Genomic DNA, 25,205 nt, shown 5'->3' with positions numbered 1-25,205 from the left:
AGTCACTTAGCAACGATATATATATATATATATATATATATATTGGTGGTGCTCGGGATAACATCTTATTGTTGTGACATACAGCCGCGAACCAATCTCAGCGTTTTTCGAGATTACTCTGAATCAGATGGCCTTTCGTAGGTACCGCTGTTCTCGTCATGCAATGTCGATGGATGCTAATCAGAGCTGTTCGGCCGTCGATTTCTTATCTGGGTTGATGTGTCTTCGATCAAGGAAACCGAAAGACATTTTCTCTGCAACTCTTCGGTTGCAATACCAAAGGTAATCGATTTACTTTCAAACATGGAAACAATTGAACGAAACCGATGAAAGCATGTAATTTGATCAAGTTCACACACCAATTACACGGCAAGCTTGTCGCTTGCCTCAGGGCTTTAATACAAACATTTTTGATCGATTCTGATTTATCAGCATGGCTTGTTTGCAACAAAGTTTGGGTTTTTGTTAGGCGGTTTGACGTTGAATGAGGCTTTCCGGTCAGCTGCGTAACCCGTAACTTTGATATGTTTCGTGCGGCATACAACCACTTTGTCTTGACTTCATTTAAGTCCCGTTACTAGCAATTATTTTGGTAGTTGTTCGGGAAGTCACAGGTCTAGACGCCTGTTATTTATCGCTGTAAATGACATCGCAATGGATGGAAAACACGGGAGGCAGAAACAATGGTTTCTCTGTACTATCTCTACCTATAGTGGCTTGTAATTTGGGTTTGGCATGTGTGGCTATATAGTGTCACTTAAAAGGCATGGATAGATAAACTTCTATCTTCTGAATGGTTTTTGCTCATCAACAAACAATTCTGTGTTCGCTGGATTGCAAGCTGCTTCCTATTTCCTCCTGTTGTTCAAGACGTTTCTTAAAATTTGTCTTGCCCTGTCGTAGGGACACGCATCGAATTCCTGTTGTGGTGTGTGTGGTTTCGATAGTATAAACGCTCTGGATTTCCATCTGGGTTCAAAATAGCCGAGACGGCTAAACACAGCCGATTGACAGGTCATCGTTTCGGAAAAGTCGAATAAAAAACCAATTGTTTTCTAAACTTATCCGAAACGATATGATTGGTAGTGTTTTTTGGTTTTGTTCAGAACCATCGATTACTCAAAGTTCTGTAGCATTAGGACCGATAGGTAGACAGTGAATTTTTGCGATCCAACTGGGTTGTGTATCAGTTGAACATTTTGTCGTGTCAGCGTTATCCCAGCTGAAACGTTCACGCGGAGGGCTGCTGTTCTGTCGGAACTGGAGTTTTTGGTCCTCTGGATGCACTTTTAAGCTGCTATCTCCATGTTGTCGGCCTACTGACCACTGAGTATGGGCCAAAAGTGTTGAGACACCCGCGTCGCTTTGTTTTGATATCATAAACCATAAACCTGAAAATCCTAACAACGCCGCTAACAAAAAGCATGGACAAACAGTGCCAGGGGTTGTCAGAGTGAGCGCGCTGGAAATGCTACGTAAGATCGATGGGTGGATGGAGACCTCGGAAATTAAGCACTGGCAACCAGCTCATTCAACGTTTATCACCGTTCGACTGTGCTTCCTCATGTGTGATTCAAATCGTAAACTAATATGTAGTGTGATCTTCACGTGCGAACTGAATCCTTTTGAGTTCGTAACATCTATACTCAGATCTTTGGTGATCATACTATCACTATAACATATCAACTTCCTAGTGATTTCTAGTTAAATTCCGACACCATTCCAACTAGAAAGGGCACTTACTGGTGGTTGAACTTCAGGAAAAAAAAACATCTGCCTTCTAACCCCTCAAATGTTGTCTTTCATGTATCAATAATTTTATTGCAAGGTACCGCTATTCTCACATGATTTCTTGTCCCTAGTTCCTAACCATTGTTAGCTGACCCCGCTGTTTGAAGGATGTGAGGACTGTCTGTTGAGAATACATCTATCATTAGGTTGGTGAGGGTTTTTTCTCTTATGATTCGGATGTTCGCTCTATTCCATAGTAGCGTTTTCCAGACAATAATTTACCGAATGACCGGTTCCGACCGTTTAGCAGAAAACTACTTTTATTCAGCGTAGCACGTTTTTCGTTCGCACTTTGCCCACATCGTTTCACTAAATTTTGTATTGGTTATACTATTTTGTCAGTGTGCTTATACATCGGCCTGTATGAGGATAATAGCCTGATGGGTTTTTCCATGGATCAAATTAATCCAAAAATCCTAGCGTTCAACCGTCTGTGGACGCGAGTTTTTGACACAATAGCTGACTCGTAGCTTGTCTTTATGCAGTTATGAGTTACGGAGTGAGTATCACGCACTCCCCGGCACTAAATCCTCTAATCCACTGGTTGCGTCGTTTTGTATCCACTCTCAAGGCTTAGCGAACCAGAGAATCACTCCAGCTTTTTTCCACTACTTTCAAACTGCTTTCTGGGTTCTTACTCAATCGCTTCCTTTTACCAGATTTTGAAAACTCCTTGGTTATGCTTCTTTTTACTACCAAATTTTTCAAATTTGGCCGGATTCACTTCGTAGAATTTCGCACTTTGCCGGATGAATCCTTAGATTTTACTGTGGAGACAAACAAGTTGGATTCCGTGCGTTCTGCAGTTTATGACTTCACATGTCCTACGGCGATAGGTGCGGGATCAGAACCAGTCGCCTTCGTGGTCCTGGGCACTTCACTGCCCGGAACCGCATAATTACCAGTTACGAAAAGACTGATATGATGTCGAATCCTCACTGGGCTGACATTTGGGTGATTCAGACTCATAATCAGCAACACAATAACACCGACCTCGTTGAACTCCCTCGCAACTTATAAGATAGCGTTTCTATTCAGAAACATGTGTATTTCCATCCCCACACCTTGACTTACAAACTGTAGCGTTAGAATAAGACTGATTTTTGGTGCCGTTCACGTCTCTAGCGTTGGATTGTTTTTGTTCAAGATAAAGTTGTAGTCATGTGCAGTTTTGTAAGACGTAGATTCTTTTTACAAGCAGGTAAGCGAACCTCCTGTGGCGATAGTTCTCAATCGGTGGAAGGAATGGCTCCCTGGGGGGAGAATCTCCCTTCTCAGGGGAGAGGTGTTTTGCAAGTGTTCAGGAACATGGCAGATTCCACATTTGGAAACAAACTATTCTGGACTAAAAGACGCATTTCACCGTATCATGTGCCTATCAATGAAATTTGACATGTCGCAACGACCGGTCACACTTTTTATGCATGTTACAGTGATCTCATATCTGCACCCGCTCTGCTCGTTTCGTGCACGTTGAATATTTATCCGACGCAGGCTGGGTTTCAAGCCCAAAACGCGCCCCGTTGAAATGTTTGAAAAAGCTACATCAATTCACTGTTTTCACTGTCGTGTCATAGAACACGTGGACAACAAATGCGAGTGATCATGTTAAAAACTAACCACCTTAATGAAAAATGTCACCTTCGGGACACCACTGTCAGTTGTATGCCGGAAACGTATAGTTTGCTTTTCCAAGGAAACGGACTTTATATGTCATACATGCGCTCCCCCCACCTGAGCATCTTCCTCCGACTAGGACTCTTCGTTTCCCAAATATTTTTCAGATAAGGGAATCCTACAGAAAAATCACCTTCAGATAGGTCACGAAAACTTTCACTGGTCACCTCTTTTGTATTAAAATAGAACATACAAATTACCATCAACAACTCCTGACCGTTATCCCCATGTTTCTGTAACTACGGAGCTCTCGTTCTGTGTATGTTGTATGTAATTGTATTATCAATAGGTATGTTGGACCTGCTGCATGTCGGTGCTCCTGAATTAGATGATGGATGATATTGCCGCTCTTGCCCTTTCTGCAGCATATTGTTATCTGGAGACGGATTTGCCCACTTCTCAGGAGCATACTGTTCAGAGCCGGTCATGACAAACAGGTGATTCATATGCACCAACATGGCAAATGCATACACCCAAAACTTAGCTACTTGTTGACACTGAATACTCTGCTCGGCTGCGTTTGCAGTCGGTTGCAGAGGGTCAGATGAAGGCTATGATGCAGTGGAAGCACGAATGTCAAGTAGTCGGATTGAAACCGTGTCGCTCTCGTTCGAAGTACAACCGCTAGACGGAACCTGGGTCCGCTAGAGGACATTTAGTGTGCAAAAAGCTTACGCGTTTGTGACCCGACCGCTTGACAGTCCTCTTCTCAACCCGTAAACAAACCTGCCATGACCGTCTGCGTGTAAATCTTAAGAGTGTTCGACAGAGTCTGTCTCTGATAGGCTGTACCTCATCAGCCACGATGTCCTAGGAACCGAGCTACTCTGACCGTCGCTTTCCACTGTGGTTGGGCTTGTTCCCAGTGGGAATTTTTGAAGGGGTATAACTTGGGCAAGACTGCTTTCGACGTTCTCTCTATAACTTATGTTAGGGAGAACTGTTTCAACTTCCATCCCGAGGCACCAACAACTTCTAGTGTGAATCCGCTTGTTTACGCTTTGATTTTCCTGATCTATCTATCTTATCTATTTGTTCTTATCTATCTATCTATCTATCTACAGGATTACAACAACTCAGTTGTCTTTCTAAAGTATCTGGTATGTACTTATTTAAACAAACTGCTTAGTGTAGTTTTCATGTCACACAGCCGACTGTAGTGATTGCATCCTACGTGCACTGTAGTTGATCTGAGTCGCCTAGTCCAAAGTGGTTTCCGGAATCCTCGGCTGCATCTCAACATATCGAAGAAAGATCGTGTCGTCATTTTTCGGCGTTCTGGCAATGGATAGAGTTTGTCTGTTTCTACTGCCGCATAAACCCGACATATCCCCCCATTTATCACCATCTTAATGTAGGCCAGTGGACTTTCTCTACCCGTTATTGTTGTTGTACTTCCCATTTTTGTGTTAGCTTTGCTGACAGCAGTTTGCCTGACGCTATGTTGCTCCACAGAAAAACACACGTAATTTCAATCTTTCCACTTCATGCATAGTGTGACCTTAGCAAAGTTGACTGGTGACAGAAAAACAAACAGTTGACCACAAACAGCAAGAACATTGCCATGAGAGGAAAACAGTGTACAAGTACCGAGTACTACCACGCGCAAGTTGATCTCAGTACTTGTGGTCAACAACAGTTTGCTTATCAACAACAAGAAACGTGGCACCGACTTCATTATACTTCCGCATATCACTCATCCACTCAACCCAGGGTTTGTAAGTTTGATCTCAGTTATGATGACGTATTTTAGATCTGTGACACACAGTGCCCACTCTGTTTCACTTTAGCCATTACTCAAAAGGTTTAGAAGCTTTTTTCTTTAATCGGGTTTTACTCATAACTTTATTGAAAACTCTTCGAGAAGCCCACACAGTTTTGTGCTTGCCAATTGAGCGGAAGAACCTAGTTTGAGGAAATTCGAACGATTCACTTGCTTACTTTTCGAGTTCCACATTGCCGCCACCTCAATGTGAAAATGAGCATCAGAGTCCATGTATGTTAATTTTCGGTCTGTCCCTTTCATATATAAGCTAAACTGGTAATCGGCTTCTCGCCGCTGATCTTCTAAACACTTTCGTAGCATTTTCTTATGCTATCTGCCTTCTAGAGCCTGTCCACTTAGCCCCCTTTTCCGGCACTCAGGAGACGATGCTATATACTGCTGTGAACCGATGTCAATCATTTTTGTGCTACTACTTTCTATCCAGCTTGGTGTTTGGAGTTGTAAGTGCCCAGAATGTCGCCTTCAGATTCCTATCCTCTCTCATTTAGTTGCGTTTTTTTGCTACGTTGCAGCGCTTCTATTGGTCGTTTGTCTTAAACGTAGCTGTCAGTGACAATACTGCTGCACAGCATGTGCGAAAGTAGTAGTCAGGCTATATTCTATTTCACGATATGAATAGCTGTTCATTAATCCAATGGTCTTGTTTTTATTGATGTGGTTGAAATCCGGATAGCTCGAGAGCTGAAGAGCGAACCGTGGTGGAGTGGTCCGTTGTTTGAGTTCACCCGTAACTCCCTGATTGTCCCTCTCCTAGACTAGTCTAGCAGTACCCCGATCCTCTGGAATCCATCGGGTTGTATGTACGCTTTGTTGCAGTTCGATCTTATTTTGGCTACACTGACTTCTTGATTGTCTTATTACTGCCTATCTGGCCTCATCAAGTTAGTTTTAAACTAATTCGATAACAATTTAACCATCACGAACACCGGCAGGATCCCCAACCTCTTCCAACAGGTTCATCATATTGGAACGTCGGGACATTTTGCTTTGGCGCGACAAACGCTCATTATGCTGTAAAGGTTCCGTTAGGTCTTTAGCCACGTCAAACATGTATGATCAGATTCTGGATAAGGAATGCAGTTACCTTCACTCTTCGAAGCGGGTATACTACTCTTTATTATGCTGGTGATCAGGCTCTTATTCGAACGTTTTCCAAGGCACAGTCTGCAGAATCAACTTCCTTCAATACCCTCTAAACGTTATCAATGGAACTATATTCCGGGCTACGGGCTGATAGTCCAAAAACTCCTTATGAGTCGCAGTCACCATGCGGTTGAATATATGTTGTATTTCCTTCGTGCTCCGATAGTGTATTTTGATCCTCTGGGACATCTGTGCGGTATAACTCATGCTTTTTGCTTGTCAATCTCATGTCTCAAGTAACTCACATCCTAACTTTGATGCGACCGTACTGAAAGAGAGCTGTGCAGAAAAACCTATTGGCTTCAGTCGTACTTCATCTGATCCATCCATTCTTACCGTGGTTTAGTGCTCTGACAACGCTTCTTGGTAAATGTTTCGGTCAGAGGTCACCCAAATACGGTAACACACTGCGTACTTCCTCATCCTGTGGCTGCAGATTCTGTCTGGGTTCTTCAGCCACATCTCACCTCGTACTTTGTCCTTCTAACAGATGGTATGTCTAGCGCCACTGCCCCCGTCGCTGCTCATTTTTCCTACATTGCTTGTTTTCTACGGCTGGTAATTGGTTTTTGGGCGAGGATTCGTTGTTTTCCAGAGTTCAGTCACCTGTTGGAAAAACCTGATTGCTATCGCCGTCTGTTGGCGGCAGTTCAAAAGAAGCACACCTGTCGTAACATGGGCTTTACCGCCAGTGCCGATGTAAACGTTAAAATTTGAACGCGGAAAGCTGATTTTGCGCTCCCTCCAGCTGCTTTTGTCTATGCACAACGGAGATGGCACCATAATGAATTCAAACAAGACGATAACCGTCATGGTGCAATATTTTTGAATGTGTGAGGTGCCCCCGGTTGAACCTCTTTCATTCGCCAATAACAATTCTGCTCTAATTTTCTTAGCTGCTAATTACCATACCGCAAGCAAAGTTACCGTTTCTGATGAGTAAGCTTCAATGGATAAAGTAGGGAATAGAAAGAAAATTGTCTCCATCGTTCTCATTGGTCCATTTTTTGAGAAACCTTACTCGAAACTTGTTGTGTGTACATGCGTTTCGTGCTCTTCAATGGTCGTGTTAGTACCGAAGCGGTCCAATTCCTGTTGACAGCCACATCTATCTGAAACGGGAAGAATGCCTGCTGAAACATTGTTCCTCTACCTTTGCTTTCTCCAGATTGACTGTTATTGATTCGAAGCGGATTCGAAATAATTCATATCCATAGTTTGGGTTTCCTGACTCTCATTTTGTGGTTGGCGTCTTAGCGAAATCTCGATTATCAAAATGTATCTATTCCTTGGTACCTGTTGCCAAATTTGTTGTCATTGCTAATAAAAACGTCGCTGATTCTTCCCCGTTGTGACTTTGGACGAGCTGGTTTCGACAAGGATTTCTGATTAAATTTGGTAATCCTGGAATTTAGGCACTGAAGCCAGCACTTGTGAATACCGGAAGAGGATGACTCAGATGGAACGGGTCAAATGTTTGTCAGATGTCACAATAATGGTGTGGCGGCATTCTCCATACTCTTCATTTTCAGCACCGACTATCTCCAGAAAACATTGCTACCTACCCGGACCTGCTTATTCGCATCCAAAATGCCTGGTTTTTTCTATGAGACGGACATGGTCAGCGATACATACCGATACTTCTGTGCTTCTATCCACGGTCTAGAAAACGAATACAGTTTGCATTCACGGTCGAGGACGTTTACACGTGACAGGCAGAGACTAACTAACACTTATTTTCGGTCACTAGATGCCTCAAACGGGTTCACTAGTGACTACCTTTCATCGAGGACGATTGCAAAACATAAAACACCTGATAGTTACGTGATTAGCTATGGTGTAAGGTTGTTCCTTCTAAATATGCTTTGCTCCCTTCGCATCACTCAACAGAAATAAGCGCACAGGTTCCAAGCGATTTTAAACTCAGGCTCATCCAAACTGCTTAAACCATAGTTTCTCGCTTATGGCGTCAGGAGCGTAAACTAAAGATTTACTTTGTAGTGTGATTTACTCAGTCCTCGTTCTTCCCCGTCGCTACAGGCAGGGACAGGGGGTGGTGCAGTGGCTGATGAACACCGCGATTCACGAAAGATCGCCCGAAAGAAATCGAACCCCACTCTGTCCAGTGCTCCGACCTCTGCTGAAGCACCGACACCAGTAAACGAGGGTACCGTCCGTCACTCTGGGAGAATGCCTGGTCTTTCTAGTGAGCAGCAACCACAACAGTCCAGTGCTTCTGCTCCATCTAGACATCGTCGTGGTGTCCAGCAACGGGCATCCTCTAGTAACTCCGCCGATAGCAAAGAGGATGATGATCGACTTTCGTCGGGCTCAAAAAAGTCCAAGCGTTGTAAGTTCTGAAATTTTTGTCATTTTAAGCCAGCCTCATTGGTACAGTGAACCTTTTATCGTAATGCCTGGACCTTCGGTCCACATCCTTCATCCTTGGCGTTGTGTGGGGGCAAGATGGATCAGTGGTTAGAGCGCGAATTTACTGATCGAAAGGTCCGTGGTTGGAACCCCATCTCTGCATCTTATCCTCTCTAGGCTTGGACAATTTGGCAATATCCCAGCCCTCGTGCTTCCTTCGGGTGGCATGGCAGCTACGCAACTAAATGGCGTTACATCGGTGCAATTTATTTTTTTATTTATCCTTGCCGTTGTGTACCATATAGGCTAGCTGATATCGGTTTATTCGGGTTGTATTTTCTTTGTTGAACAAACATGACCTTCAGCTATTCTCGAGCTTGCATGCATAAGGCTGAATCAATAGCCTGTTATTTAAGACCAAAAACCTATCATTATTTGCCCTTCTTAAACTTAGGGCCGTCCCACTGAGCTTGAAGATTTTACCCGTGTTTATTTTCGCCCTCAGTCAGATTTCGATTCACGATGAGATATCGAGGAAACTTGTGTTCACTGAGGTGTCAGCTACTGCGCTTGGAACATACTATATAGATGAGAGCGTTGTCTTCCATCTGATGTCACTCGAATGAAGAAGATACTAGACAGTCTTTGTTATCAACACTTTTGGCCATCTGGGAGGAAGGCGCTGTGGATCGATGTCGATGGCGTTTGTGCTGTCCGTTTTCATCCGGGCCCTCAGATTTAGTGTTTGGAGGTGTGCATATATCAACGTTCGACCCCCTTCTATTTTAGTTTTGATTTCTCCAGCATAGAGCTTTATCCCCATAAATTGGCATGCTTATGACCAAAGTCTGGCGTTATTGTCAGTCATTGATCATAGTTCGCCCTGTCTCTGCCCTGCATCTAAATGTCAGCGTATTTCACAACCTGCTCCCATTCCACGCTCCTAATCCTCCTAATACGTCCCTTGTCATTTTGCGTCTTCATTTCAGCGCACCATCATCACCACCGGCACGCAGCTGATTCAACCGGCGACTCCTCACCGCAAACTGCTTACGCGTCCACGGCATCTGAACAAGTGTTACCTGGCAGCTTCAACCGGCCCAACCGGAAATAAGGTCGGCTAATATCGTCAGTGTGGTTAACGATGGATTACTAACCGTGTATGATAGCGTTCTTTCCCTGTTCAGCATTTTTGAACCGAAATTCCGTACGGCTCTGCACTTCCTTGCACAGTCTCGTCAATATTTTTTCACGCCTATCTTTTTGTACAGCGCTGTCACATTAATCCCTGTTTACCCGTCATTCGTGGAATCTGTTCGCTCCCACCGCAGTTAGCAATAAAATGTGTAATTGCAGTTGCATTTTCTGCTCTCCCATTCATCGAATGTCATATGTCGTTGTGCTATACAGAATTGAAGCGGACCATCCTTGTTCTGACATTTGGGTGGATTACGATAGGCACAGTCAATAAGAGATTGTCATCAATATCTTTGTAATTTACTACTCATAAGGTTGCTGAAAATCCATCGACAGCCCACGACCGGTTTCGCCCTTCTTGGGGCTCATCAGGTAGGCGCAGTCCCCAGGTTTCCGTCAGCCTTATGTTCTACTTGAAATCAAATTGCACGAAATTAGCGAATATACACTCATTTGCAAACTAATTTGGTTCTTTCGAGAGACCATGTATCGCGATATTTCAAATATCGTACCGACTGAAACATGAGGCGGCCTGGTGCGGCACATTCAGTTGCCTGAGAACATCATAAACGAGAGATTCAGCTGGGTTCCAGGTGAGTCTCTCGAAAGAACCAAATTAGTTTGCAAATGAGTGTATATTCGCTAAGATTGTTATCAACTTTTTCCGTTGGATTCCGCGCCCATCTGACGCGTGGGCGTGACCAGATTGTGGCTGCAGTCAGTTTGCCGTTGACATAGACGTGGTATTGGTTAGGCTACCTGGATATCCACGATTACCTACATTGTTCTGGTTGAAAGCATAATTTGGTGTTCTAATACATCTATGGGTTTTTACCTCTTTATGTCGTTGTAACAAACAGCATCGTCTAGTTTTTAGCAACCGGGAATATCTTGACCCTTGTGTTTCCTTCCGGTATCACAGCATTTATGAACAGAACGAGTTTTGTCCCCAACGCTGATGGTATATTGGTTGCTACCATCATGAATTATTCGTCTCGTGCATCAACCGTAACTTTTCTGGAGTCCATAGGTGCTGTTTACCGTTGTTTTCTGAGTAATAGTTATATTCCGGAAGATAGTTATTGTTTCGGCTAAGCAGAGACTTCGATCCTGATCGATTAATTAGTTAAAATTCATTCAGGGAAAACATTCCGGGGAAGTTGGCACTGTCAGTGAGACTCGTGTGGAATCAGGCAAAACCAGTGCCAATGGTAACCTTACCTTAATGTGCATGAGCTCATGTGTGTGATGGCTTCTTCCATTGCATGACCACTGCCGTACGCTCAAACAGCTTTAATCTGTGTTAGCCTGTTGATGTAGGGGAGCAATGCCTGGCTGCTTATGTCGAGCGGCTACCTAACAGCGGAGTAACGCTTACGCACTTGAGCCCAAACCTGCTTTGCTAGCTGATCTTGTGTATTAAATTTGGGCGTTCTAATTCGTTGCGCATAATCACCGGACTACCCTGAGGTTATTGCATGAACTATTTATTTTGTCAGTAGATTGACTTAGGGATCAGTCTTGGTAATATGCACTGAAATAAAAATCACCAATGTGTAAACTACTAATGGGCAGCTTTTGGTGAGCTATTCAGGTGTACTCGGGGGCCGTCAGGCGTTTTGGATCATAGCGGTTTGATCCTATATGGTTGTGAATGGTTATACTATCCGAGTCACGAATATGACGCGATTATTAGTAGTAGATTATTCTAACAGTGGCCACTTTTGTGGAACACGTGAGTCACTCATTCGTGAGTGCTGGCTGTGAGTCTCCGTAAAGGATAAGAAGACGTAGTCTTTTTAAGACTATTTTAGAGCATGCTTTTTCTATATGATCTTGTCGTATATTTTAACCGAAAAAGGGTAAAGTGGCCCCCTACACCGCCTTCGAGTAGTGCAGATGCCACAAGCATATGGATATATCGGGGTGGGGTCGATGCTGTCCTAATTCTTAGGCAGTTTGTTGAACACTGGCAAGCAAATGAGCATGGTGAACTCGTGTACCAGGTCTATGTTAGACGTTTCACTACTACTAGAATGAGACAATCGCACTGCATGGAATAATTTTCGGGACAATCCGTCAGCCTGTGAATTATCTCTTTCAATCATGTTACTTGTGTAGAGATTTCGAATACACTCGCCTTTCCAGGGGGCTAGTGTCACGAATCTCCAGGTTGATTCGAACCCACCATCTCTTGGCTCATAAGTTGAATACCTAACCGTTCGGCTATGAGTACACTGATGATGATTTCAAATAAGGATGGAATAGCCTAGAATGTTTTTGGCATAGATCGACTTCATTTATAGGAGGAAGTCTTGAAAATTCCGCAATATTTGCCCCGACCCCTTAAGGGGACCAAGCAAACGTAGTTTCTTTTGTAAGACGGAGTCCTTCCAGGCGATCTTGACCGCTGAAAGAGATAAGTGGTCGCCGAGCGCTGCAGTAGTCTTGCGCCTTACAGATGAAGACACGTTAAAGTGCCGTGAGTCACTTGGGCGGACCGGTTTTATCTTCTTGCCACCTGTCAGACAGAATTGGTGTCAGAATACGTGAGACCTCAGTGGAGGAATTTAGTAAGGTGGCAAGGAATCTTGAGCCGCGGGAGCGTTTGTGGCGATCCCTGCTGATAGTTAAGGGACTATTTCTCAAAAGTTATCGATTTCAGGCCCTCACGGAACCTGAAGGGAGTAGCTCTAGCTTGGAGACTAACTCCCTGCGGCAACCTATTGGGCGACACCGTGTTTTCACGAATGTTCTCAAGGTGAAAATGTGCACTCCTATCCTAGTAGGTTCTGTAGCATATCTGATGGCCGGAAGGTGCTCGATAGTCGTGTGGCCTGCTTTACTATGAACTATGAAAGGAGCATGGTGACAAGGTTAATAGTAAAGTGAGGGTGTCATTCTACATGAAAAGGCAATCGTTGGAAGCTGGCTAATTATTGGTCATCGTCTGCTTTCCAACCCTATTTCGCTCATTAACGATCTTTACTCCTTAATGCAATAATGTGTATATGATGATTCCAACTGTACTGCTCTGCGCAGCAGGCTGGACAAAAATAGTTCCCTAGTTTGATGGTATCCTCCACCGGCAGAGCTGCTGACGTCGGCCGTCTAAGCTTGACTGTTGACTGAGAAGCCATTCGTGACAATAATGCTGTCCGTTACCTTCGTCGTCTTTCGTGTTCCAGGCAAGTCAACCACCTCGAGAAATGGAAAGCGTTTCTTGTTTGGGTCATTCCATGACGAGAGACTGCACATGAAGGAGTTTTGTAAAGTGAACTGTCTCGTTAATGAGCGCTCATCCTCATGAAGAGCTCGGACGACGGTAAATGGGCCTTGGGATCTACGTAATCCATCAGTGGTAATATGCTGTTTAATGAGCCTGATCACTGTCATGGATGCTAACGCCGATGCAGGCCTTGTTTGCCAGACGACACTGTTCTATACGTTAATGTGTCCGACGTTTACTGTGTTTCTCTCCCCATTCTGTTCATCTTTGACTGGCTCTGTCGGTTGAGACGCGTGCACTTATTCAACAATGCTCGATTTATTGACATTTTGAAATAATAGCTTCATGTTGAATGGACACTTTACCTGCGGTCATGGCGGCTTATTCGAAAAAAGAGGTTCAGTGAAATGGGGTTAGGTGCCGTTCAGAGGTCGCCGTTTGGTGCCAGCAGCCGCTGGATAGCGTAAATCAAATGTGTTTTCACAGCTACCATTTAGCGGACTATGAGCACCGAAGGGTTGTTTGGGGACGTCAATTCGTGAGAGAGAAAGTCGATTACTAGGCCTTGTTGGCTCAGAGTGATTGTTTTTGTTTTCCTGACGGTTATGTCGATTATATCCCTGTGGCCGACGCAGAATAATTGATCACCTCTGGTTCATGAACCGCCGTCAAAACACCGAAGCAATTAAAGCCCCCACTAATCGCCCTGTGCTCACCCGTTTCTCTCCCAAAAAACTAATAAAACTGTTTTCGCTGCAGTTGTTTAAGCGACTGTAGTATTTACATTCATATCACTCTCGTTTGAACAGTTTCTACTGCCACTTTCTCTTTCCTGTTTAATTCTGACTCACCAGAATAATTGTCCTAGGGTAAAAGGAGGACTATCCGCAAAGAGGGTGATGTGGTCCGGTGAAAAAATAGTCTCCCTGCACTGCTTACAACAACGCACATTGCAACAAGTCTGATGAGAATTATACCTGAATGCGGTTTCCCGAATCCCATCGAATGCCGCCAGTTTATTGCTTTTCTGTTTTGCCCACTTTATCTAACGGGGCATCATTATATTTGGCGAACAGGTCGTTGTTTTTTATTGCTGTTTCGCTTATGGCCAGTAAAAATCCACATGAATGGGGATTTATTACCGAAGCATTCAGCAGTCCTGACCTTAATATGAATGGTTTGAAGATTCACGCCACACGTACAATTATGATTTTTTCCTCTAATCCACGGATCAAAACCCATCATGGTATTTGTAAACGAATCGTGGTAGCGCGAGAATAACAACTCAGAAGCTATTGATGTTACTTATTTACGCACGAAGGGCAGTTTCAGCAGGACGTCGAGAGAATCGATGGTTTATGGAGACTCCGCAAGTTGTGGTCGTCTTGTAGTATGTAGTACGTATGTAGTAGAACGTTCGAGGCGTTAGAGTCGTACGAGTTTTTGAGTAGAAGAAAGTAAACATGATTATGAGGTGATAATGTGAGAGACTCAGGTTATCGAGAAGTGCAGTCAATATGGGTGCTTTATCATTGTGATCTTCTAATCTGCGAGGAACTGAATTCCTTCTCAACTCGTAACATGATTTTTGCTCGTCCTTCTATCGAAAAAATGCGCTGGTCCTATCCGCCAGCAAGAATTTCCGTGGCAGATCTGTTAAATACTAGCTCATCCGTTTACGTACTCTTGGCGGAAGGTAGATTTCGGGTTGAAAGACTAACTGGTAACTAATCTGAATAGATGCTACTTTATATAATGTATGTGCAACATACGCAGTTCTAACGGACTGACAAACCAAGCTTGTCAGTGTCTGAATTAGCGCACAAGAATAACAAATGAAACACTTGGATAGGCGTATTGCGAAGTAAAATCAAATGCCTCAGCGGAAAACCAACGCAGCTAATCAAACTCTTGGGCAAATCCCTTTTACCTACGTGCTCCATGGGTTCGAACCTGCGTTACCAATATTCATTTCAGTTACAAACGTTTCGATACTACCTGTAAGGGAGGGGAAAGTTCTGAGCTTCGTCCTTTTTGGGACTTACTTATCTGGTAGCCTTATTTCAACTGGAATACCAAACTTCACGTATCTTGCAATAAACATTCATTTGAGTTCAGTGTCGGTTGCCTAAAATCTGACAGTATATAGGAAACCATGACTTGTTTATAAACCACTCACTTAAGTGAATAGTCGACTAGAATGCGAGGGTACTCTGAGTTACGGACTCAGGTTATCATGGAGTATGTGTAATGTATGTGGTGTTTTCGAATTCAGATGTTCACGGCAAGGGAGACCCGAAGAGTAAGTTCCCACCCACCATTCCTCGTTACAAATAACGTTAACAAGATCGCTTATCCCTTCTCATGCTTTTGTGCAGTAGCGTAGGTTGGACAAGTAACAATGAAATTCCGTGAGAAAGGAAGTTAAAGTCTGACGAAACAGCTGGCTGTCATCAATTACTAGTCCGATCGGCCAACACTTCGTTCATCCACCGAGACTTCTCGGTTCATTCTTATGACGAAGTCGAGTCGATCCAGATTGATACGGTCTAGTACTACTGCTGTGACCAAAGGGATTCCTACGAGGTTGTGGCTCAAAGTTTTGTGCTGGTACACTTGGATTCTTAAAGTTGAACCTATTCCTTGGCTCACACAAGCACAGCATCCGGCATGCCCTAAGAATATTTTTCAAATAATTCGGTGGTTATTAGCCTGGCATTTATTGACATTCCACTCTGTTTATTCTCTGTGACCATTCTGAAGCCGTTTTTCAAAATTCCTGTTATATTTCATTATGGAACGAAGTTCATCTCCAGTAACGGGAGTCGGAGCACACCCAAACGCTACTCCGAACCCAAACACTGAAAATATAAACGTTATTTCCAAATCAATCTGGATTCACTTATGAGCACCTTTGCACACCGCCCTCTTTCGCGTCCTTGTGTCTAGACGACCGCTTGCGATCATTTCCGATAGAGGTCGCTGTAAAGAATTTCATTTGACAGTTATCAGTCGGAACCTTTAAAACTGAACTGTCGGACAGGAAGTCGCCGAAGAAATTGGCGTCAACGTTCGTATATATTTTTCATTTGACGGGAGACTGAAGTCGTTGTCTCGTGAATCTAGGAATGCTGCGGCAGAATACGGTGATTTTTTTCAGAAATCAACATTAGTCTACTTACTAGAGAATGAACTGTTCTTCACTGGAGTTACACTGGGCCAGTATTCCTACCAGACATTGGATCAAATAACTAACTTACTTACGTAACAGTGGAAAACGATATGGTGGAATGGAACGTGTGTTTTGTTCAGCCTACAATCCAATTTCCTGCACTCAGACCACTCATTCAACTCGGCTTAACTTCTTTCAGGGTTTGGGTTACTGCTAAATCCAAGCAGTTCGTCGAGCATATTCAGAACCTTCATCTGTAGAAACTTTTGTTTCACTCCGAATGCATCAATGATAAACAAGGGTTTCGTTACCGGATGTAGTTCAACGTTAAAAAAAAAAAAACTATCCACAACACTTCAATTCAGCTCTCAATACAGTTTTCACCATACCTCACCGTTTCCTGCTTCTGTACGAAAATTATCAACCAGGGAAATCCCGTTTCTTGGCAGTACTAAATAGCCGAGGACCGCTGTACAACATAGATTGGCTTCAACTACAGGACGCAATATCAGTTGAAAATTTCAAAATCTCGCACCACTAACAGTCTACAAGTAATCTAGGAGGACGAATAATCCACACGATGAGCCTTCCATCGGAGAAGTTCTTCCTGGAAGAAATACATGATGTGGATTCCGTGGCTGGACGATGGGTGGTGCCATATCCTGAGTGCAAGTAAATCACACTGTTGATCAGCTGCTCGCTGCAGAATGGTTAGACGTTCAGACTACTAACCAGGAGGCCGTTGGTTCGAAACTCACTGGAGTTTCGTTAGCTACACACTGCTGATGATTCCCATAAAGGATGAAACAGCTGTACCGTGCCTTTTTTGAGCATAGATTGGCTTCACTTACAGGATGAAATCTAAATTGAAAACCCCATTTGGTCATGGTAGTCTGGCTGCTTACTTGAAGAATCTTGGGAAAATCGTAATCTGCTCAGGAATGGCTAGAATTTTATACTTATTCATGCAATATTTAAACTCGCTTACCCCGACAATGGTCGAACTTATCGCTTCAACATATGACCTTCTCTGTCAAACTCGTCATACTAACACTACTATTGTAGATGATCATTTCCGACACGTTTTGGTGTCTGAATGATTGTGAGTTATCTGTGATCAGCTGGACTGCTCAAAATACTGCCTCAGTCTTCGATCAAAGCTAATCGGAATCAGAGTATTTTCTGTGCTAATGCTGTCTTCTTCTCCGATGCTGCAATCCGCTTGGATGCACTTTTGTGGAAGGTTCACGCAGCCAAGGCTTCCTGATTAGATCCATCAACAATATCGGTGTAGTCTGTTAATCCCAGTCTTATAAATACACAAGCCAGCTTGTCATGCAATATGCATAAAGTCATCAAACAGGCATCGTTAAATTTGCCTCAGAGGGGTGTATGATCTAATCAAGCTTGATCCAAAAAAAATTTCCTGGCTCAGTTTTTACCACCATATACCGAGCTGGCCCTGGTCCCGTTCTAACACGCCGCAATCGGAATTCATATTTATGCGCACTCTCAGCTCACTATGCTTATTCAAATACGTCGTGAGGAATTTCATTCCCGTACACCACCTGACACACTAAACCTGATGGTTACAACAATAACATCAATAAACATTTCCAGTTCTTTAGTCCAGATTAAGCTGCGCCTATGGTGAATTTACCAACCCGAGACTTTAAGATGGCTAGGTAATCGCCAGATATTCCCAAGAAAAATTTTGGCATACCTTCCGATCAGTGAGTTCCTGTCTCAACAAGGGAGTGTTCTTAAATCCAAACTTCTGATAAACCGCTTTTGTCATGCGATGAGGAAATGATGTTACATGACACACGTATTCCCACGATAGGAGGCCCCACAAAAATCAAGAAACTGTCCAGAATTCCTTCCAATTATTACCAGACTACAACTCCTCTTTGGATCATAATAAACTGACAGATAATCAAGTCACAACAACAACTATTCAGGCTCGAACACATTAACTTTGAAATCATGTCACTTTCATTCAGATATCAATTGCACTTTAAGTATAATGCTAGGCATGACCTTGAGAAAAGAGATAAAAAAGAAAATAAGAAAACGGAACAAAATACCACTTCAACCTACACAAACTGTGAATTACCTATAACTTTTCAAAAACCAACTTGCCCGGTCTAAATTGCAATCAACCAGACGTTCCAAACCACAGGTTTTGCTCCGAAACATCTGTGTTCTAGACATGGGTCAGCACCGCTAAAAATATGCAGGTGTGCTACCGAACATCCCTTCTAGCGGCTGTCGTGTTTTATGAGGTGGAATTTACTGCATCCAACATCCGATTTGTCAGTACGTCTAACGTCACTGTTGTGAAGTTTCTGGTATGCAAATGGCATCGAACACGGAAAAAGTTGAAAAATCCTTGTAGAAAAATATGTTAGCAGTACATGAGAATTACTGAACTGAAAAATTTGTTCCAAATGTTGTTTTTCAGGCCAAAACTACTCCGTTAACCAAGTGGCTGGACACATATGAGTGTTCTGAATGAGAATTCGCCGTACGACCTCGAATCAAAGAATGTAGTATAACTGATTCCTTGTTTGCGCTGATAGTGGCTCCCGCCTTTCTGGTGTAGTACTCTTCAGATGCTTGGCTAACGGAAGGAAGCACGAGGACTGAGAAATTATTAGGTCTCTTAAGCTGAGAGACGAGCAGTCCAACTGTAGAATTCGGGTTCGAACCACGGACCCTCTGATCTGCGAATAGCTGCGGATTTTAATGACGACAGGAAGTTTCTATTCAATTTTGTCGTCCACTGCTACCTTGAAGAGGCGCTTTTTGTACTAACGCTTTGCTTATCCTTTGGTCCAACTTAATGAAGCATGAATAGATTTGTATTCAAGCCGTAGCCGAATGAGCACTCGGCTGTCTTGTGCATGAGACCTCAATAGCTTCACCCCGGACCTCAGGCCCCAAAACATGTGGTGATAAAATACGAATAATAGTGCTAAATTGACCGACATATTTAAGTGCAACCCATAGGAATGACCCAATATGATATATTTCGATTATGGCCCTTGTACATATGTTAGGGTGTCCGAAGAGTGTTGTCAAGTTTATTTTTTGTTATTTACTCGAGCGTACTTGAGTAGATATTCAAATCAGCCAATGCTTTTGAATGAAAGTCCTTTTCACGACAGCAGCACACAAGCTAAAAGAAGACAATAACATAGGGATTATTCTTTGGTTCGGTCCTTAGCATAACCACCTGTTAACCAAATCAGAAAACTTGCATACTGATGGCTAGTCCGACTGACGGGACCAATTGCAGTTGGTTGCTTGTTCAAGATGTTGACCGGACTATTCCAATGATTCTCAAGCTATCTTTCAACCAGTCAGATTTTGAATGGCATTACTGAAGCTCCTAGATCACATCCCAGAGGTGGAAACCTCAGAAAGAAAGTAGTTAATGTACCGGGAGTTTCAGTCCTTCTTTGCTGGCTTGTAAAACCATGCCTTTTGCGTTCAACTTTCCGCTAAAATGTCATCAGCGCAAAAACGTCAGAGTTCTTTTGTGGTGTAATCTTAAGTATCACTTTTAGTGGTATATAAGAAAAATGCAGCTGTCTCTTCCAGTGCAAGTGGAGTGAAGAAAAACAGTCATTTGTGGCTAATTGCTTGAGTTTTCCAAACAATAACGTTCCTAGGAGAGGAAACCGTGCTGACGCATCTCTAAGACGTTTACCGCTCATGGACTGAAGTGAGCTAACACGAATCTGATGACAAATACTATCCATTTGATCATGGTATGGAGTGACCTTGTAGCCTTCAAGCGAGATTACGTCCTGTCACTGAGGCCGATCGGGATGGTTAATTGATCAACCACTGGCCGGAAGGCCACGTCTTCAAAACTCGCTAGGAGTCAGTGAGATGCGCACTGTTGATGATTCCCATTAAGAATGAAACAACTGCAGACCGCTGCTCATCATTCCGCGTAGAATGGCTTCAGTGACAGGATGAAATATCTATTGAAGGTCCTCTGTCTGCTGGCTCTTCAGTTATTTGTCCAGCTATGCGTACCAGTATCAAACGACCGGACAGTTGGTTGGCCATCTGTTCCAAAAGTTGTTTGTGGAGCTGCTTCCGTCTAAATCTTTGTTCGTCGATTGATTCTAGGAATGGTGATTGTTTTCTTTTTGAAAACCTTCACTTGTTTAAATTACTCGCTCGTTTTATGATATCACGGGTATCCAACTAAGCGTTTTCTGAAACGTCGCTCACTCCATCTTCTCTAGCGCGGTCAAGTGACATTGATTTTAATCGCCTTCGGACCCATCTATCAATGCTGAATGAGAAAGCCGTTTGACACCTATCTGTTTTTAAATTCAAGGGGTTTCTAATTGTAGCTACCAAAACTTGCGTTTCATTTTTTGTTCTGGTTTCGGTTAAACAGACTCCAGCGAATCATTTTCCGTAACTGTTTCCGATAGTGTGATTGATATTTGCGTGTTTAGACATGATCTATGGCTGCTCAATTCTTGATCCTTTAATCTCTTTCCTACTGACAGTAAACGTTTGACTTTGTTCGCGAACATCAAACAGATGTGGCATTCATAAATTTCACATTTTTGTTGTTAGTTCATTCTTCATTCGAAGGCTGTTTTCGATGTTGTTATTCAGGTTGAGTTGGTTGTTTATCATTAAATCAACTGAATGCTTGTGGATGCCTTAAAATGCGATATTTTGCGTGCTCACTTGTCCCGCTTGGCATTTGTTTGCCATCCTACTTTGTCTCTACTGTATGCTGCCACACAGAGGCGTATGTGTAGATTTCCGTGGTGAATAAACCTTTTGTTGCATGAAAGAACAGAATATAATAAATCCTTCGTTATGTTTTCTGCACATATTAATTTGTGGTCGTTTCGCTTTTGATCCGTCCCTTAGTTCAGCATGCCCGTGCGTAACACTTCTGGGGGGGTGCATTTTATCTCTATCATATTTCATGCCGTACCTAGAATCTGGTGCCTGTATAAACCAATCAGCTCGGTGCGATGAAATGTTCTGGGGTCAGGTATATACATATTATCTCTGAATCGGAGAATGAGTGCGACACCAGAATAACTGGTCCTCCAATGACGGATGCATTTATTAAGGAACACAGCATATTCATAACAGCGCTTCGTAGCCTAACCGGCGCTTAGTGATACCATTTTAAAAGAACGCTGCGTAACTTCCCAGAAAGTGGGACCAGTACACATGGGCCTCTCCATCTGTTGACAGTCGCCAAGCTCAATGATGCAATGCCTATCCATAAACAGAGTACTGTACAACTAGCTTTTTTATTTCATTTCACCTTGAAGTATTGGGGCTTGAATGCAATAATTATCAAAAAGGCAAGGCAGATGCAGGTCAATGTTGACAGTCATATCAAGGTGTGTGAATTTCGCGCCTGTAATTTGATCCCGGTAAGCCAAACAGCAATCTTCACTAGAGATGCAGATAATTTCAATTAATTAAATTGCACAGGTGATTAAGACCCAGGTAAACCCAGCAGACGATAGTAACACGGAAGGCACATCATCCGAGATGTCTTCACTGAGATGCAGCTACGCTACAGACCTTGACCCTTGGCAGTCAATCCTGACTTTGACCGTAGTACAACTATCTGGAAGCATCCTGGATCTCTGGATTATGTTAACAGTTGGCTACTGGATCCTGCAAGATGGAATAATGACTTGTGGTTGTAACCAGAACTAGTAATACAACTCAGGCAATTTACAAGTTAAAAATCACCTGAAAGTGTCATCACGAACAAACTCACAAGGAAGGCCAAATGGGCCATGTGCCCAGCCTGTTAAATTTTCATATCGGTCTGCATTGCATGATGTTCAGTCATTCAATATCATTCAATCTACTTGGACCGTAAAACTTCAGTCATTCATCAAATACGGTTACTTCTTGCATATCAGTTCAATTGAAGCATGAGACGCAAGGGCATGAGCAGCATATTCATTGAAGGACATTGTAAAAAGTGATCCAATTGAATTCGGTTGAGTGTCACGTTAAAACGAAGCTGCTATGCAAATCAGATTACTTGGAGAATCTCTTACGGTTTGGGTTCAAGTAGAACATAAGTTTCAAGGTATCTCAGTGACTGCATCTAGCTGGAAGACCTCAAGAAGGATGAAGCCGGTCGTGGGCCATCAAAAAGTTTCCAACAACCCAATGAGTAGTATTCGTTCAAGAAAATACATGGCAACTGCTCGGAAATTTTAACAAAACCTGAGTTGGCGTTTGCGCCAGACATCCAGTTTTGTCTGGTCAGCTTACCATTCCAGTGGTCTCACATTGAAAACCAGAATGATACTGTGTCGACGCGATCAAATTTGAGCACCATTCCACAGTACAGTGAGGAGAATCGAGCTTATAATCAACACCGATGTCCATGGCCTGATATTTGTGAGTCTGACCACGAGGATAGCAGAGAGTTTAGAGCAATCATCCGCTTGTAGTACAGTACTCAGATTCCCGGCTGGTTCGACGCACTGGATGTAACCAAGAGAACCGTTGAACCGACCTCTATTACCCATTTTTTCATGGGATTTCTGCTCATGCCCGGGATAATGTTTCTTATTCGGCTACGCATTGAATGCCGAAGGTAAGAAGATACTAGTAAGTGAGTTTATTTCGATTCTCGGCGCACGCTTGGTTTCTCATTGTGTGGCCGAACTCCACATGGGATGTCCCTGACGAAGTAAACCAGGCTTGTGTTAAGAAACATGGAATTGGAAATATCGCTTTGGATCTAAATGGACTCAAAGTAGAATAGTAAAGAAACTTAGACGCACTACAACACACGAAAATAAACAAAAAAAGTGAATATTTTCGAAGTGGATTTTCGGGTAACTGTGTGGAATTCTGTCTGTCTCTCTCTCTCTCTCCTAGCCAATGCCCGATCCTGGTTATGATATCACATGTGCCAAAATAAATTTCAGGATAAATGAAGATTTTGATGGATTCGCTTTGAAAAAAAGACTGGCTAATACGAAAAACGCACAAATGGCGCAAATCAAATCTTTGTAGCGAAGCAACTGAATAAGTCCGTTTTGAGTAGATGTCCACAATTTCTGTCGAAGATTGGCGAGGTTATGTACGAGTTGTCCTGTAGAAAAATTCAGAATAAAAATTGTCTTTTATCACTGACTTGCCAGAAAAATAGTTTTTTGTGACTTCAAAATTTTTGTACAACTTTCAAGAATCTATTACATTGATAACGAATGGAATAAATCATACTCCTAGGAAGGTTGATGTCCTTCCACTGGGTGGTCTTCCTCCGTGATAACCTTATTTTTATGGACTATAGTAAATGATTAGACCATCAAGGTGGGTCTCTACAAACGTATACCTTTGAAAAGTACTTAGCGGGAAACACAGTTAAGTGTATGGTCCATTACTTTGACTTTCGAAATTTCCCACGTTTGTTCTGTCCCCTTTTGTAATCCCCGCTCCACTTCTGCGTTTAGTACGTGTGTAGGAACTGATGTTTGTTTGCCCTTACCACTTCAGTCATTTGGCCTTGAGGTCACCTAGCCGTATTGTGGCCGACCCTATGCACGTGTAACTGTCTCATGTGCGAGCTTGTTTGCTCATTTGGTTCGTAGTTTTGTAGTTCAAGTGAACCATTTGTTACGGACGAGTATCTACCGTCTATGTTTGCATATTTTGCGAATTTACGTCTTACATTAATGGCACCGTATAGAAAGCTAGTTCCTACTTGGCTTTGCCTTCTCGGAGGTTTTGGAATCACGCATCCTTCGAAGATGCCGTTCGCCCGTTACACTGAGTTTCTCGTCAAATCCAAAACACTCTGTAAATGGCTATGAGACTATAAAATGCACGGAACCATTTAGGCTCTAACTGCAGTACCAGGCTCCAGAGATAAAATAAGGTTGCTTATGGCCAAAGACCTCAACTGTTCACAATACAGTCGTTCTTATTTAGCGCTGACTAGTTGACGAATGGGGTCCACCAGACTTCGGGTCAAGAGGACTGCAAGAAACAGTAGTATTTTCAACAGGGCACTTTTGAGAGAGACAAAAAGTCATAGGTGTATAGCATCACGGAGAAAAATTCAGTTCTAATAGATACGTAGACCAAGTTGAATGATGTGTGAGGGTATGAACTACTTATTAACTACTGTACATGAAATGAAACACATCAATCTTTTTTTCAACTCGTAACCATGTACAAAGGCATTTATCGGAAGTTCATTTTGTTTGACGCTGAGAGAAGCATACAGGGCAAATATCTTCCGCAAAACCCCTCGCGTCTTTTTGTGGTACTGCCCCTTGTCTCGAACGTTTCATCCGCCGGATGTCGTTATAGCTGAACCGGCCGTGTTAACGACGTCGGGAACATAGATCAGATCCCACGAATTGGACAGATGAGATGGCTCTAAGAACCTAAAAGTCAGAATAGGGCGCCGTTCAACGTTACCTTACAAGATTCCATCCGTTTTACGGTTTGTTCCCCATTGAAAAAGGCTGGATGTGCTCTCTCACTTGAAATTCCGGGGTCTCTTGTGGAACCAACTGCGAAGGTCGCTCTTGAAATTCGAAAAATGCACTCACACACCAATTTGTTATCATGGGAGACTCAGCTGGATCCAAGCTGATTCTCTCATTTATGATGTTCTTTAACTGAATGTTCTGCACTATGCCCTTGATGTTTCGTTTGGCTAGATGTGCAGTTCCGGAGTTTCTCTTTAGTCAACTGAAAATTGCAGAAAATTTGGGGAATACACTCAAATGCATATCAATTTGGTTTTCACAGGAGACTCACCTGAATTCCAGGTGAATATTAATACTTTG

General features: G+C 43.0%; 2 protein-coding genes across 2 annotated transcripts in view; one reads left to right on the top strand and one right to left on the bottom strand.

Annotated features, from left to right (window-relative positions):
* Positions 1-7,414: 7,414 nt before the first annotated feature.
* Positions 7,415-25,205, bottom strand: part of T265_02328 (hypothetical protein) — a gene marked incomplete at both ends in the record, with an annotated part of 37,892 nt that continues 20,101 nt past the window's right edge. The window contains one exon of the mRNA XM_009166542.1: positions 7,415-7,509. Within this exon, the coding sequence (XP_009164806.1) occupies positions 7,415-7,509 (95 nt within the window). The remainder of the gene's footprint in view (positions 7,510-25,205) is intronic.
* Positions 8,438-23,418, top strand: T265_12978 (hypothetical protein; the record flags this gene model as incomplete). Its single annotated transcript, XM_009166592.1, has 5 exons — positions 8,438-8,747; positions 9,757-9,842; positions 18,576-18,716; positions 21,280-21,381; positions 23,281-23,418. Coding segments are annotated over 5 exons (777 nt in total), but the record flags the coding sequence as incomplete, so codon positions are not given.

Source organism: Opisthorchis viverrini (genome assembly GCF_000715545.1).
Source record: "Opisthorchis viverrini unplaced genomic scaffold opera_v5_28, whole genome shotgun sequence".
Taxonomy (NCBI): domain Eukaryota; kingdom Metazoa; phylum Platyhelminthes; class Trematoda; order Opisthorchiida; family Opisthorchiidae; genus Opisthorchis; species Opisthorchis viverrini.
The sequence above is the reverse complement of the archived record's forward strand: the minus strand, read 5'-3'. Positions and strand labels throughout refer to the sequence as shown.